General features: G+C 40.8%; 1 protein-coding gene across 1 annotated transcript; it reads left to right on the forward strand.

Annotated features, from left to right (window-relative positions):
• Positions 1-1061: 1061 nt before the first annotated feature.
• LOC102797086 (inhibin beta B chain) lies at positions 1062-12621 on the forward strand. Its single transcript, XM_006800297.3, has 2 exons — positions 1062-2052; positions 7694-12621. Exons 1-2 carry the CDS (start codon positions 1653-1655, stop codon positions 8467-8469), a joined length of 1176 nt encoding a protein of 391 aa, XP_006800360.1. The 5' UTR covers positions 1062-1652; the 3' UTR covers positions 8470-12621.
• Positions 12622-15781: the final 3160 nt, after the last annotated feature.

Genomic DNA, 15781 nt, shown 5'->3' on the forward strand with positions numbered 1-15781 from the left:
TCAAGCCGATCAAATACAATTTGTAATGATCATTGAAAATAAATCACTCAAAAAGAGAGAAAGTGACACATGGTGACTGAAATGAAGTACAAAGAAAATAAAAGTTTTGACTATTTAATCCAAATAATTACTTATTTACTAATATGGTCCCTTCTTTAATTAAATTAGGGCATTTAACTTAATTCATTTTGATCTCCAGTTCCTGAAGTTCACTTTCTTATTAATTTATATGTACTTTCTATCTGCATACACAGTTTTAAATACTTGAGAAATGGCAAAGACCACCAATGTGCAACTTTATAACCTTAATTTATTTCAGGTATATTGTGTTTGGACTTTTAGAAGTGTGGCTGTGTAATTTAGATATAATAAGGACACCAAGCCTCCTGCAGTCCCATTCAGTGTAATAAAAACATGTTCCTGCAAATGTGCGATGTATGGGTCACTGAAGCAGCCCTCACTGTGCTGTATGGGCCACGTGAAGGTGACAAAATACAGATTTTATTTTAACACATTATGTAAATATTAAAAATGTTCTAAAAATAGAATAGAAATAATTGATGTTTATAAACATAAAACTGAGTGTAGCTGAGATTTTTTTTTTGCTCTACTGTAACTTGATGTGATATCTCCTCATTAAGCAAATTTACTGTAACTCACCTTTTGTAAGGTGCAATAAGTTTATTATACATCATTTACATTTTTGTTACATTTACATCAAATAAAGTGAGCAGCATAAATTTCAGCTGCTTTTTTTTAATTTTTTTTTTAAAGTTTTTGGCATGTGTAGAGTACATTTCTTCAGAATTCTGCACAATTCAGCCACAGCTGTTTCGGGTAATCAGATTACTTCAGCAACAGAGGAGTCTTGTGGTTTTCTGTGGGCGGAGGAGGGCAGAGGGGTGGTGTAAACCTGTAAACAGCTCGGGTTTTTAGAGTCTGCCTCCCTTTAGGGCTAATTTCCCCACAGGGAGTTTTTCAGCAGTGAGCACCCCTGGCGCTTCTCCGACTCCTCGCTAGCCCCGCCCACACGATCCCCCATCCCAACCCCCTCTCCTGTATATAAGAAGTTTTGGGCGACGGCAAGCTCACACGGCAGAATGGAAACGCTGCTCAGTGCGCTCACTGGCACGCCTCCCTCTCATCTTCCTCCTCTTCCTTTTAATCTTCTTAATTGCGCGTCGGAACTCCGGCAGCAGCAGCACAGCGGGGGTCACGAGCAGGGCTGCATGTAGACAGTGAGGATGATGATGATGGTGATGCTTACAGACTGAACTTTGAAGATGCTCGTGGAGGACTCTGCGCGTCTTCTCCGCTCTCTGTGGAATACGTGGAACCTCCTGCGGGGCTGATGCTGATTACCGTGATGCTTTTCGGGTGAAGCTCCAAAACAAACAAACAAACAAACAAAAAACTGCCCCAAACAAACGGATTACCGAGAACTGAGCTCCGCACTGCTGACAGGCTGCTGGTAGCGATGTGATAGAAAGGTCTCCTGCGCACACACCTCCCAGTGATCAGAGCCGCCGTTACGCGCGGAGGCTGCTCTGCGCTTAAGGAGCGCGTTTCAGTCTTCCTGTTTGAACTTTATGATCTGAACTGTGACAAAAAAAGAGGGAGAAAAGTTTTTTCTGCTCCTCCTCAGACAGAAAATGAGTAGCTGTCTCCTCAGACTGGCACTCCTCGTGGCTTGCGTCCTCTCCATCCGCTGCACCGCTGCGCCCGGGACCGAGGCGGAGGCGCGCACGGCGTCCCGGGACACCTGCGCGTCCTGCGGCGGCGGCGCTCTGCCGGAGGAGCCGGAGTCCGGGCGGCTCGACGGGGACTTCTTAGAGGCGGTGAAGAGGCACATCTTAAGCAGGCTACAGATGCGGGAGAGGCCCAACATCACGCACCCGGTCCCCAAGGCGGCCATGGTGACAGCCCTGCGGAAGCTGCATGCCGGTAAGCTGCGAGAGGACGGGAGGGTGGAGATCCCCAACCTGGACGGGCATCCGATGAGCAACGAGGTGCTGGAGGAGAGCTCGGAGATCATCAGCTTCGCGGAGAAAGGTGAGGAGTCACTCACGCCTCACTGTTCTCATCATAAAGTCGTTTGGTTTATTTTATTTTATTGAAACTAATTAAAACCAATTAGATCACCTGTTTTATTTAGGTACGAAAAAAGAGAACACATTGATTTTTCTCTCCGAGGTAGATCTGTGCTTTTGTTTCTATGCAGAAAATAAGTTCAAGGTAAAAGTCTTTTTTTTTTAAAGATAACCCTAAAACTGAAATATTTCCCTATAAAAACTAAGTCTTTATGGACTTTTTAAAAGTATGCAGGTGTGAAAACAGCAGAAATGTATCAACAAAAAGCACCAAGTTTTAAAAACCTTTAAAAAAATAGATTTTGATAAATCTTTATGGCTGCAGGTTTGTATAAAGCAGGCAGGACACTTGTTCTCCTAAAATTCAGGATGTGAGCTGATATTTGATGTATGCAGAAAGGATCAGGAGACACACACACACACACACTGAACTTCCTCCAACTCTGCTGCTCTGTGTGTGTGTTTAAAGTGTGCGTGTGTCTTTATATACTGACTGAGTGAGAAACAACCCAGAGAACATGCTGATGTTGAACAGATGTTGGTGCTAGGACCTGAAAAACCCGCCAAAATAAAAGCAGAGGGGCCAGCTGTAGCTGTAGCTGCTACCTGAAGTTGTTCTGTGAATCGAGAAGCTTGATTTCTTTCTAGAATCAACCCCTGGGGATAGTTTGGGACTGTTTTTGACCCCAGTTAAGCTGTCATCACATGTTGGCTGTTTCCACTGTAGACAGTCTCAAAGTAAATCAAATGAAATGCTGGTTTTGCCAGATCTAAAAACTAATTTCATGCATTTTCTGCACACTTTAAGTAAGGTTTTGTGATTCTTTAGGCTGATAAATTACAAATCAGGCACATTTTGAATGGAGTTTGGTGGCTGTTGCGTTCATGTGAGTGACAGAAAGTGGGGACAATCCAAATCTGAGTGCTGTGTTCACTTCCCTGTAAAAAAATAAACCAGTGTAAACTCTGCTCGGTGTCGGCGGAGGTTTCACTCCCCGCTGAGAGGCTTTTATGCTCTCAGATGTTTCTCTCTGTGGCCGCTGTGTTGCAGACCTTCCACCTCGGCATCACCCACTTGCCAGTTGGCTGCCGTTGAGCAGCGCTGAGCGGCTGCCAGTGGGGACATGGCACGGCGTCAAGGCCCACAGGAACAGTTTTGCTTTATTTGAAAGGAGCAGGGCTGAAAATGATCAACGACACCACCTGCTTCGCCCACGTGTGTCTCTCAGCACGCTCGCCGTCGCTTCTCCAAAACATCTGCTTTCTACATCAACAAATCACTACTCAGAGTGTCTCTGTGTTTGTGTGCATGTGTGTGTGTGTATTGATTATATCATGTGTTTGAGTGTCATTTATCCCTGCCTGTTTTGGAGGATTTGAGCTTTTGTCCAGCTTTTCTGTGAGTGCCTGCATGCACATGTGTCTGCATCCAGGATACTGTGTGTTTATGTGTGTGTGTGTGTGACACAGCAGGCCTGTGTTGAATCAGTCTTCTCAGTATAAGGTCAGAGCTTTTGTGCTGGTTGTCGTGCAGCCTGAATGCAGATTGACGGGCTGAATCCTGCAGCCTGGCACCCCATTAAAAATCATTCCGTGTGTGTGTGTGTGATCTAACTGCAGCCTCTAAAAACACAGGGACCCGAGAGCATGGTGTTGGTTTGTTAGCTGCTGCGTCACAGTGACACACAGCTTGGGTTCTGACTTTTCAGAACCCAAGCTAACTTTCTGTGAGTGTGAGCTCCGTTAGTGGCGATGCCTTCACTTGCTGCTGTATTTATGAGCTCACTAGTGACATTTGGGTCACTCTCAGAAACAAGGGGTCCTGTTAAAATTAGTAGCTGCCCCTGTAGGTGCACCAATGTACCTCTTAAGCTTGACGGTTGGATCTCGGGGAAACTTTGTAGTACAGATTTGCACCTCTTTATATCCACCAGGTCACTGGGGTAAAGGTTAACATTCACCCAAATAAAAAAGCTTTTAACAGAAAAACACCAAAAGACTTTGTTTGAAGTTCAACATCTTCTACTTTATGAATGTTTTAAAGTTTTTCTTCTGCATGTGTATAAAATAAAAAACAAACTCAACCCCTACTCTTGCAACCTAGTCACTGCTAACCTCTTAACATCCAACTAGAGGAGGGGTGGGTGACTCTAGAAGGTCATATTGGCTTAGAAAAAGCAAAAGACCAAATAGTTGTTCACTGCACAAGCAAATAACGCTAACAAAAACATTCTCCAAAATACTGCATGAGCATTTAAATTATCTCACATATTGCCATTTGGATGACAGGCATGACTGAACAGGTTAGTGATAAAACAGGCTGAACTGGAATCAAGTCCTTTTTTCCTCCCCTCACCTCCACCTGGTTGTGGCAGACGGCTGCCCCTCACTGAGCCTTTTCTTCCCACTGTCACCTAGTGTTTCTTCTCTGTGGGTTGTCACATTGTTGGGGTTTCTCTACAATACTGTAGAGCCTTTACCTTACAATATAAAGTGCCTTAAAGGGACTGCTGCTGCGATTTGTTTTGAACTGAACTGAAGTAAATGGCAGTTTAGACTCTCTGCAGTCATTTGCTTTAAGATTCTTTGGACAGCACAATGCTGTCTGTGGCTGGTTTTTCATGGGTTGTTTTTTTTTTTAGGACATTGTTGGTAGATTTAGATGGTCTGTGGGCCGGTTCTAGTCCTCAGGCTGGTGGCAGACATAGAGTTGCATTTCTAGCCACATGCTACAAAATACAAGATGTTACCTTCCCATCTACTCAATTCAATTCTGACACATTTAGCACCAAAGAGTCTTGCCTGATGGTCATTTCAGTACATTATGAGGACCTGTTGATCATATCAAATGATCTCCATAAAATAGCAATGTGTAAAATAGTGTTTATTTGACAGTTTTCCCCCTCAAACATGAATAAAATTGCTGTACTGGATGGTTCATTTTTGCCCATTTTTACATATTTAGAGTAAAGCATTTTGTAATCAACATTCAACATCTTATTTAGTGCAATTTTGTTAAAGCACAGGATGCAAACTTCATGTTGCTGAAACACACGAGTTTCCAGAAAAAGCACAAGCACAAAATTTCTACGTCAGGATCTGGATCATTTAGTATTTTTATATAATAAATCACAAAGGGTCATTCATTGTTTTAAAAAAAAAAAGAGAAGTAACTGAGTTTTAACAGACCTCTGTTGTTTGACCACTTTGACGGCAAGAATATGATTTACTTATCTTCCTCTTTTCATTTTGGCGCCGCTGATCTCATAACCACAAGCAGGTCAGCATTTCTTGTAGCCGCAGATTTCAAATGAGAGACCATTCAGAAAATGTCCAGTGTCAGCAAACATTTGACAGGAAAACAGCAGATAAGTGAATTCAAATGAAAGTGGTTAAATGCCGTCACGTCGGCTTATTTTAGCTTGAAGTTTTAGTTACTGCATTAGAAATTCTTTTTGCAAATTTGCACAGTTGGGCCACTGCCATATCACAGCATGCTTTATTCATCTGTCTCTTGATCCTGACTAAACATTTGTGGCTCTGACCACGGAGAAAGTAAGATAAATAAATGATAAATATGTGCCAGATGTAACACCGAGCCAGTTGCTGTCTTTCTTTTCCAGCGCATGATGAGCAGTTTATTAAAATAAGTCTGTTTGGACACTTTCAAAGCATTTACCATCAAGCCGAGCTTGGTATTGATACCAGAGTCCTTTAATCTCTGGGTTTATCTTGTCCAAAAGAATCCACGACTTCCTTGGTCCCATCAAAGACAACGCAGCTGGCTCATCTAACAATGCTTGTAGATCTCATCCCCAAACCAACGCCAGCCCGTTCAGACCCCTCCTGCCACTGAGTGCTTGTTTATATCTGCATCACAGGCATTTTAGCTGTCGCTTTGATCTCTACAGTTTAGAATAAGTGAGCAAGCTGAGGGTTTTAGCATCTTGATAGAATATGTGGTGACAGACGAACATAAACCACCTGTGAAATCTGCGCCTGGAGCTCAACTTAACCTTTGTTATCCTTTTGTAGAAACTTTACTTTATCATTCTTGATTTTTATGGTGACAGCAGCGGTCTAATCTGCGGGCAGTGTTTGATGTAACAGCCAAGTTGCTGACTCAGAGATGTCCTTGTCTCAAGATGGATGAGGCGAAGCTTGTAGAGTTAGAACGTCTTTCACACTGTTTCAGATTTATGTTTTGTGTACTCACAAGCCTTGTATCCAGTTCAGGGAAGCTTTCATGGTATTTGGTTGGTCTTCTCCTTTTTTTTTTATTGTTAAAGCTCTCAAGGTTCATTCACCGAAGTCTGTGGCCTCCTAAATGCTGTCAGTCTCAATTCATCCTGGTCAGCTGCACTCAGAGTTCAGGAGGTTCAGACCTGATTAATGGCACTAAGCGTCTTCATCCGACATCCGTCAATCAGCTTCTCATTGGGGCATTTAAAATAAAAGCAAAGCTGCAAGTTCTAGGTTTGAAAAAGCCACTGAAAGCTCCATAAGTATCTCAAGATAAATGACCCCAAAATGTAAAACACAGTAGATTGATTAGACCGTTTCTTCTAGTTGTGAGAGTGTGGAGTACTGTTTTGCTCCACCATCAATTACTCAAGAGTACTTAAAGGATATTTACACATCTCTGCTCCAGATCAAAACTTTATCCTTCGTTAATGGGCAAAATTGCTTGCAGAATAAATCCCACAAGAGAAATAAATGAGATGGATTGCAATCCATACAAAGTAGCCCAGACCAAACAATCCTGGCATTTTGTTGTAGTTTAAGTACTTGGAATACTTCTAAGGCCAACATGGTGGTATTAATCTGTCTAGAGGTATCATTGGGTTTGAGGGGATTTGAGGATTTGTATTTTTCAGTCACAGTTCTTCAAAAGAGCTAATAGTCCTTAAACCTGTGTCCATGTGCAGTGTCTGCACAGTCTCTGAGAAAAAGCTAATGCCATGGAGATAGTCTTTCTTCTGTCTCCTGAGGCTTCATAGACCTGTATTGCTCTGCCAGGCCTCATTGTAAGGACAGTCAGGCTTCATATGATTTTATTTTCTAAATTAGTAACATATGATATTATTTTCAGCCTTTGCTTTTGTGAGGTGCTTTTTTAGGTACCAAACTAACTTATCCCTCTCCTTTCTATATCTAGATCTTTCCAGTCACATCTGGAATTATCTGTGCTACTTACCCTTACTCTTTTCCCCTTGGATAATACTTGTTATCCAGGGGAAACACTTGTTTCTCTTTTCTGAAATGAGCAGCTTCTGTCATCTTCAGGACTGCTTCAGAAGTTTATCAGAAGTTATCTGCCTATACAGCTTACTAGGGCTAATCTTGGAAAAACCCAGAACCTGTTCTCGTGCTTCTTTATTGATATATACTGAAGTGTCAAAACTGATCATTAGGGGATCATCATAGGATCATCAGATGTTGCCTTTATGGGGAGAAAGAGTTATATCTTAATATAAACATTTACCCATGAGCTGGTTGTCACTGCCCTTTACTATCAATTGTCAGTGGTCTTTCCAGATGGCGTATTCTGAACAGTTACTTGACATCATTGTTAATACCTCTGATGTGTTTTTGCTCTTTAGATGATCTGGTGACATCCCAGTCCAGCCTGTTTTTCCTGATCTCCAGCGAGGGGAACCAGAACCTGTATGTGACGCAAGCCACCCTATGGCTCTACTTTAAGGTGCTGCTGGCACCTTTGGAGGTGCGTGCCAGGCGGAAGGTTACGGTGAAGGTGTACTACCAGGAGCCCGGCCTTGGCAGCAAATGGAACCTGGTGGAAAAACGAGTGGAGCTAAAACGCAGTGGCTGGCACACCTTTATGCTGACTGATGCTGTCCGGTTGGTGTTCGAGAAAGGTGACAGGCGACAGAACCTGGATATCCGCTGTGAGGGCTGCGAGGCAGAGGGTGTCTTGCCCATTTTGCTCAATGTCCATGATGAGTCCCACCGGCCTTTCCTGGTGGTACAGGCGAGGCAGGCTGACAGCAAACACCGGATCCGGAAGCGAGGACTGGAGTGTGACGGCAGCAGCAACCTGTGCTGCCGGCAGCAGTTCTACATAGACTTCCGACTCATCGGTTGGAGCGACTGGATCATTGCACCGTCAGGCTACTACGGGAACTACTGTGAGGGGAATTGTCCGGCTTACATGGCCGGTGTCCCCGGTTCAGCTTCATCCTTTCACACAGCAGTGGTGAACCAGTACCGCTTGCGGGGGATGAGTCCGGGCTCCATGAATTCCTGCTGCATCCCCACAAAGCTCAGTACCATGTCCATGCTCTACTTTGACGACGAATACAACATTGTCAAGCGTGACGTTCCAAACATGATCGTGGACGAGTGTGGCTGTGCTTGAGTATGTTTTTCCTGTTTACTTAAAGTGGAACTGAAGAACTAAACAGATTCACAATATTACAAAAAAAATTAAATATTAAAATATTTATGGACGACGGAGAAAACATGTGCACGCACAACCTCATCCACACATATCTACACACCCTCATATATGCCTGCACAAAAACTTGTATATATATTTATGTTTGTTGATATATTCATAATATGAGTTTGAAGACTTAGTCTCCAGCAGACAGAAATGAAGAGTTCTCTTCCAAATCTTTAAAAGTCCACTTGGAAAACAATCAATATCTGAAGTTCTTCATTAATTATCTCTAAGATAATGAGGATCTGGTTTGTTAAATTGTGCAAGACTTACTTAACCTACTAGCCTTTACAAAGCAGCATCATCTGATGTAATTTTCTGCTATCACTCAAGTTGTTAGTGTAGGCGCCACTTGAAACTCTTCATGAGTAGAACATAAACCCAACCTTGAATGTTAAAATGCTGTCTCCAGAGGAGGTAAAAGGAGCCTTACATGAGTAACAATGAAGGTTGGGGGGTGATTCTGCTATGCCTCTTTCAAGAGTACTTTGGACAAACACTGAAAATGTCTTCACACCACTCAAGCTACACCAACATACAGCACTTCTGGCTTGGATCGTACAGCACTTCTGGCCTTAATAAAAGTTTTTTCCACAATAAGACCTGCAAATTCTAGAAACAGATTTTTGAAATGAATGGAAACATATTCTATATTCCAGTAAACTCCAGTAAACAAGGTTTTTATTACTCCAAAACCATTCAATAATTATCCAAAATAAAGGTAGAACTTTGTGAGATGTCACAACTGAAATTCAATGGAATATCTGTTTAGAGGCCATGTTTCTGATATGCATTTCTTCACAGTTTTCCATCATCTTTAGTGCTGATCAAACATTTTGATTTGAAAAATGTTTTACCCAGTAGAATCTGTAGATAAAAAAGAAATGGGTTAGTAGCTTGTCCAATTAATGTTTATACTTAATTAGCACTTAAGTACCACTCAAAGTGTCATAAGTTTATGCAAACTTAATTTTTGACCTCTTCTAAAGACTTTGGATGAGTCAACCAAACGCCTTCCCTTTCTTTTTGGGTTTTGTACCTCTGAACTTAAAAAATACATCCTGTAGTTGAAATTTTCATCAACAGTAGAATCTATACATCATAAACTAGCAGCTCAACCAAATTCTACCCTTCTTTTGGGGAATATGTATCGTTAAAGGTAATAAACCCCATCTTTCAGGAATCCACCATAAATTCTCATCAAAGTATGTGTCACATTTTGCCCCAATAAAAATATTTATATCTGAGAGTAGGGCAATAGCCCATCCAGTCAATGTATAATGAGCACCCATTTACCAACTAAAGTTCCACAAATTCTATGATATAATATTTGGTTTTCCCAGAGGTTTTGGCTCAGTCAACCAAGCTTCTATGCTCCCTTCTTAAAATTTGTACTACTGAAAGTAATAAACCCATCTTTAAGGAGACTATCTTACTTTTGCACTCAGGAATGTGCTAAACTATTGCCCCCAGAGAAATCTGTAGATCAGAACGTCAGTAACTATGAGCTTTGATTTACCATCCGAAGTTTCAGAAATTCCACGTTAGTTTGTTTTGAGACCTATTCAAAATATTCCTGTTAAGGTGAAAACTTCGACCCTTTCTTCTTGGTCTTTGTATCACTGAAGTAAAAGAAAATCCTTTTAGTTGACTAACCAACCTTCTCATTAAGGTGCCAGTCAAACAAATATTCCTTTCCAGCATATAATCAACAATGAAGATGATGGGATGAATATCAGGAATGACCTCACAAGCAAGATATTTCCTTCACTTTCCTGCAGCTTCTCCTTGAAATGGAAGGCTTGACCCCTTCCTTATTAAAATACATTTAATGTAACTCTTATTTCCGTCAGTGAAAGTGAAAAGTTGCCATATTGCTCAGTTAAGAGAAGGTGCAACTTTGCACTTCCTGACGCACACTTTGATAGCACTTGCAGATTGAAATGCCTTTAATGAGCCCTACGTGGCACATCTATGCCCACAGTCCTTCTAAAATAAATAAGTGCCGCATGAGCTATGCAATGTATAGTATTTACCCATATATCAGACAAGATGAACTTAAGCTCTAGTGACAAACTATCACCAATACTTGAAGTAAGTGTGGCAGGCAGTGGTGTGTTGGGCTTCAGGTGGGAGGCTCTGATGAAAAAACATTCCTTCTCTTTTAAGAAGGAAACACTATTTATTTTTCTTTGATTTATGGTTAAAGAAACAACAACAACAACAAAAACAGGGCAACAGTTTGACTTATTCCGTATCCTCAAACCTAAAAATGCACACACCAAATCTCTGTGTATTTGTTTGTTTGGAAACTCCTTCAACATGACCGGGAGGTGAGCAACCAAACTTTGTACACTGATATAGCTTAGATGCCTGAAGGTCCATATATGTATATATATTATGTTGCCTAGCAACTACCTATCAACATGTGAAAATGCCCAATTTTTAGAATATATGCACCTATAAATGCTTTTAAAAGCATTGCATATTTTTATTTCTCAACATTAACATAATTTGTAGCCACAAAACGTCAACATTTTAATGACTCTATCAAGCTACCCGGCAACCACCTACCTAAAATGACATTTATATAGCAACGAAGGACCTGAGCGTTACAGAGTACCCACAAAAATAGGCTAATTACTGTATGTTAATACATTTTCTCAGAGTGATGAAGTGTATCACTTTGCCAACAGCAAGAAAAGACCAAACAATAGCATGGGCACTAGTCAGCTGTTGCTGACTGCTTTGTGGTGTGTGTATCTAGTAAAACCAATGTTTGGAATTTTATTTAAATAAATGTATTTACTCTTGCAATTTTTTGAGATTTGGTTGGCTAAATATTGAATATGTTGCACAGTAAAATTGAACCAACACAGCAGCTTAAGCTAATATATCTTCAAGTCCAAGGGTTCTTACGATGGAGAAAACTGTCCAAAGACCCCCTGGTACTCCTTCCACCAATATAACTTTTTAGAATTTGGTGTCAATTGATGTGTTGGTGTTGGTTCAAAAATAATATTGGAAGGGAGTAATCTTGCTGTATTGACGTAAAAGGTCCACTTCTGCATAGATGCACGTTTTACTGATACAGCACACTGTTTACTTTGCATGTAAAATATGAATCAGTGGTTCCAAACAGCACCAACATTCGTTCTACAACTGCACATATAATGTACAAGTTTGTTTCAATGTCATCCGTACATTGCTATACCAGCTCAATTCAATAATCTATTGGAGTTTTTTCTTCTCTTTCATCTAAAAAGGTTTCACTGCCATTAGAAAAATAATCATCTGAAATGTAAAAAGAGGCTAACTGGGGCTAACTTTGACCCAAATGCGATGCACGAATAGTGATTTTTAAATAAATGCATCCCAGCGGAATTCCCATCGCGGCCTGTTTGGCACCATAACACACTTTGAGACACACTTTCAGGCCTCAGTCACTTTGATATTTTCAGGTTAAACGCTTCAGCGACCTGTTATTTCACAAGCTTGTTACACATTTTTCTCTTATTCGCTGGGTAAAGAGAAATACCTGAGACTTGATACTGCTCATTATCTCGTGTTTTCTCCAGCCTCCTGCCCGATGCCCAACCCTTGGCTCACCTGCCACTGTAATCTTTTGCTTATTCTTCAAAGCGAATGGTTCTTAGAGTATTTGCACTGAGGAGTTGCGTGACTAGTCATAAAAAAATGAATAGAAACTGCCATTGAAAAAATAAAAGTTATTTTTATAGAAGCAAAATTGAATTCTGTTCAAATGTATTATACCTAATCATGGAACCAAAGAGGCCAAGAGGTTTAGCTATTGAAAGATGGTAATGTTGTCATGTTTTGTTTGTAAATGATGTTGTGACAGTTAAGAGGCCTAAACACTGTATCAGGGTATAGTATCAGTCCATAATCTGCTTAATCCTTTTTCTATTTTGTACCTAGACATGGAATATTTCATATTTTTTCATGAGATGACTTAAATATTCCTAGTTTCCTCGTTTTGTTAGCATCCTTCCATTTAGAGTAAAGCCCACACCATCCAGTCTCTGTACAGTCGATGTAACATATGAATATGCTTTTGAAATATTTTGTTCTTTGTTATTGTTGAAAAATAAAGTTCTTATTACAGATTGTTTGGGTTTGTTGTTTTGAGCACTTCCAGGTATTTAACATTGACGGCTGACGTGACATCTTCTTCTGAAAAACCTCAAGGTGCGGTTAAGTTGGGTGGTTGCCATGTTTGCCCCTATGTAATGACACGTCTGCCTTCCATGATGTGGGAGGTGCCCCTAAATATCTCACAAAAATTCCCATACTTGTCATTATAAGGAGAGATGATGATGCCTGAGGGTTTTTCCCAGCTGACTGCCAATCATCTCATGTAATACAGTGGGGCAAAAAAGTATTTAGTCAGCCACCGATTGTGCAAGTTCCCCCACTTAAAATGATGACAGAGGTCAGTAATTTGCACCAGAGGTACACTTCAACTGTGAGAGACAGAATGTGAAAAAAAAATCCATGAATTCACATGGTAGGATTTGTAAAGAATTTATTCGTAAATCAGGGTGGAAAATAAGTATTTGGTCACCTCAAACAAGGAAAATCCCTGGCTCTCACAGACCTGTAACGTCTTCTGTAAGAAGCTTTTCTGTCCCCCACTCGTTACCTGTATGAATGGCACCTGTTTGACCTCATCATCTGTATAAAAGACACCTGTCCACAGCCTCAACCAGTCAGACTCCAAACTCCGCCATGGCCAAGACCAAAGAGCTTTCGAAGGACACCAGGAAAAGAATTGTAGACCTGCACCAGACTGGGAAGAGTGAATCTACAATAGGCAAGCAGCTTGGTGTGAAAAAATCAACTGTGGGAGCAATCATCAGAAAATGGAAGACATACAAGACCACTGATAATCTCCCTCGATCTGGGGCTCCACGCAAGATCTCATCCCGTGGGGTCAAAATGATCATGAGAACGGTGAGCAAAGATCCCAGAACCACACGGGGGGACCTGGTGAATGACCTGCAGAGAGCTGGGACCAAAGTAACAAAGGTCACCATCAGTAACACACTACAACGGCAGGGAATCAAATCCCGCAGTGCCAGACGTGTTCCGCTGCTGAAGCCAGTGCATGTCCAGGCCCGTCTGAAGTTTGCCAGAGAGCACATGGATGATACAGCAGAGGATTGGGAGAATGTCATGTGGTCAGATGAAACCAAAGTAGAACTTTTTGGTATAAACTCAACTCGTCGTGTTTGGAGGAAGAAGAAGAATACTGAGTTGCATCCCAAGAACACCATACCTACTGTGAAGCATGGGGGTGGAAACATCATGCTATGGGGCTGTTTTTCTGCCAAGGGGACAGGACGACTGATCCGTGTTAAGGACAGAATGAATGGGGCCAAGTATCGTGAGATTTTGAGCCAAAACCTCCTTCCATCAGTGAGAACTTTGAAGATGAAACGAGGCTGGGTCTTCCAACATGACAATGATCCAAAACACACCGCCCGGGCAACAAAGGAGTGGCTCCGTAAGAAGCATTTGAAAGTCCTGGAGTGGCCTAGCCAGTCTCCAGACCCCAACCCCATAGAAAATCTGTGGCGGGAGTTGAAAGTCCGTGTTGCTCGGCGACAGCCCCAAAACATCACTGCTCTTGAGAAGATCTGCATGGAGGAATGGGCCAAAATACCAGCTACTGTGTGTGCAAACCTGGTAAAGACCTAAAGTAAACGTTTGACCTCTGTTATTGCCAACAAAGGTTATGTTACAAAGTATTGAGTTGTATTTTTGTTATTGACCAAATACTTATTTTCCACCCTGATTTATGAATAAATTCTTTACAAATCCTACCATGTGAATTCATGGATTTTTTTTTTTCACATTCTGTCTCTCACAGTTGAAGTGTACCTCTGGTGCAAATTACTGACCTCTGTCATCATTTTAAGTGGGGGAACTTGCACAATCGGTGGCTGACTAAATACTTTTTTGCCCCACTGTACTTGATAAATATTAAACTGTTGTTGGGCACAAGGTGAAACTGTTCTTACCGAAATATTTACCCATTGCATTACCCAGACCTGTATGAGAGAGTATCAGCTATTTGTTGGAGTAATGTGCCAAACTTCCTTATATAATGATCTATAATGGATAGATGTAATTAAATTAAATTAAAAAATAGGAAAAAACTGGGCTATAATTTAGAGTAAGTTTCCTCTTAGTATTTATATCGAGTTACACTTACATTTTTTATTTAAAAAACACATAGTAATTTTTATAAAATGTAGTAGGATATTAAGATTATTCAATTTAAAGCTACAAATTATTAATCCCCACCTACTCTAACACAGTTATGGATTCTAACATTGAGTCAGTTGAGTCATTTGCCAGTTTTGATATTTTACATGCTGCTAGCAGTATGTTTTGACTTGAAACTTTTGACTAAAATAAGAACAAAAACATCCAATATCCAGACATGCAACAGTGTATTAATATTTATCAGTATATAAGGCTCCAGTTTGGGAAAACAAATACATTATTACACTTAATTAAAAAAAACCCCAAAGAAATACAAACTTCTTAAATTGATTTTAACACTTCCTAAAGCTAGAAAGCCTCAGTCACACAGCCCTAAAGACGTGGTAAAGTCTAAATGTGTATAAGTGGTTGCTGAAATCAGTTACAAATAGGTACACAGTGCTGAATCAAAAATCTACTTGTGATTCTTTTAGTTCAGGTTATTGTGGCCTACTCTGTTCGGTATAGAAGATGCTGACTTTTCGGCAATTAGTTGATATTTTAAAGTTATAAACAGTTTGCAAGTACTTAGACTTTGAAACGTGTTGTTGCAGTCTCTGTTTCTAGGTTGCAATGCATTTAATGTTTTAGCACCTCTCAGAGAGTTGATGAGTTACTGTAGAGTAGTTAGGGTCTCAACTGATGGTTACCATGAGATCACTGACTGGTCTCTGGGTCATGTGACTGAATGTTTTATGCACTTGGCTAAGTTATTTATTGCAAGTAAACCCCCCCCCAAAACAAAACAGCCTCCAAAATCTTGCCACAGATAATGGCATTGGGCTACCCCATGTTGTAATTTTCTTTCCAAACAGGTAAACTTCGTTTTAAGGCATTTGTTAGCTAATCCTATCTGTTATATGTTAGCATCACTGACTTTGCTAGCTAAACTTATCAGTTAGCAACCCAGCGAGTAGTCCATTTAGGCTGAAACCAG

This window comes from Neolamprologus brichardi, chromosome 23 (assembly GCF_056152115.1).
Source record: "Neolamprologus brichardi isolate AB-2024 chromosome 23, ASM5615211v1, whole genome shotgun sequence".
NCBI classification, from domain to species: Eukaryota; Metazoa; Chordata; class Actinopteri; order Cichliformes; family Cichlidae; genus Neolamprologus; species Neolamprologus brichardi.

Excerpts from the sequence above, each read along its gene's own strand:
- LOC102797086 (XM_006800297.3), top strand. The coding sequence starts at position 1,653 with ATGAGTAGCTGTCTCCTCAGACTGGCACTCCTCGTGGCTTGCGTCCTC. Across the intron at positions 2,053-7,693 it reads CATCAGCTTCGCGGAGAAAG|ATGATCTGGTGACATCCCAG; the intron begins GTGAGGAGTCAC and ends TTTGCTCTTTAG.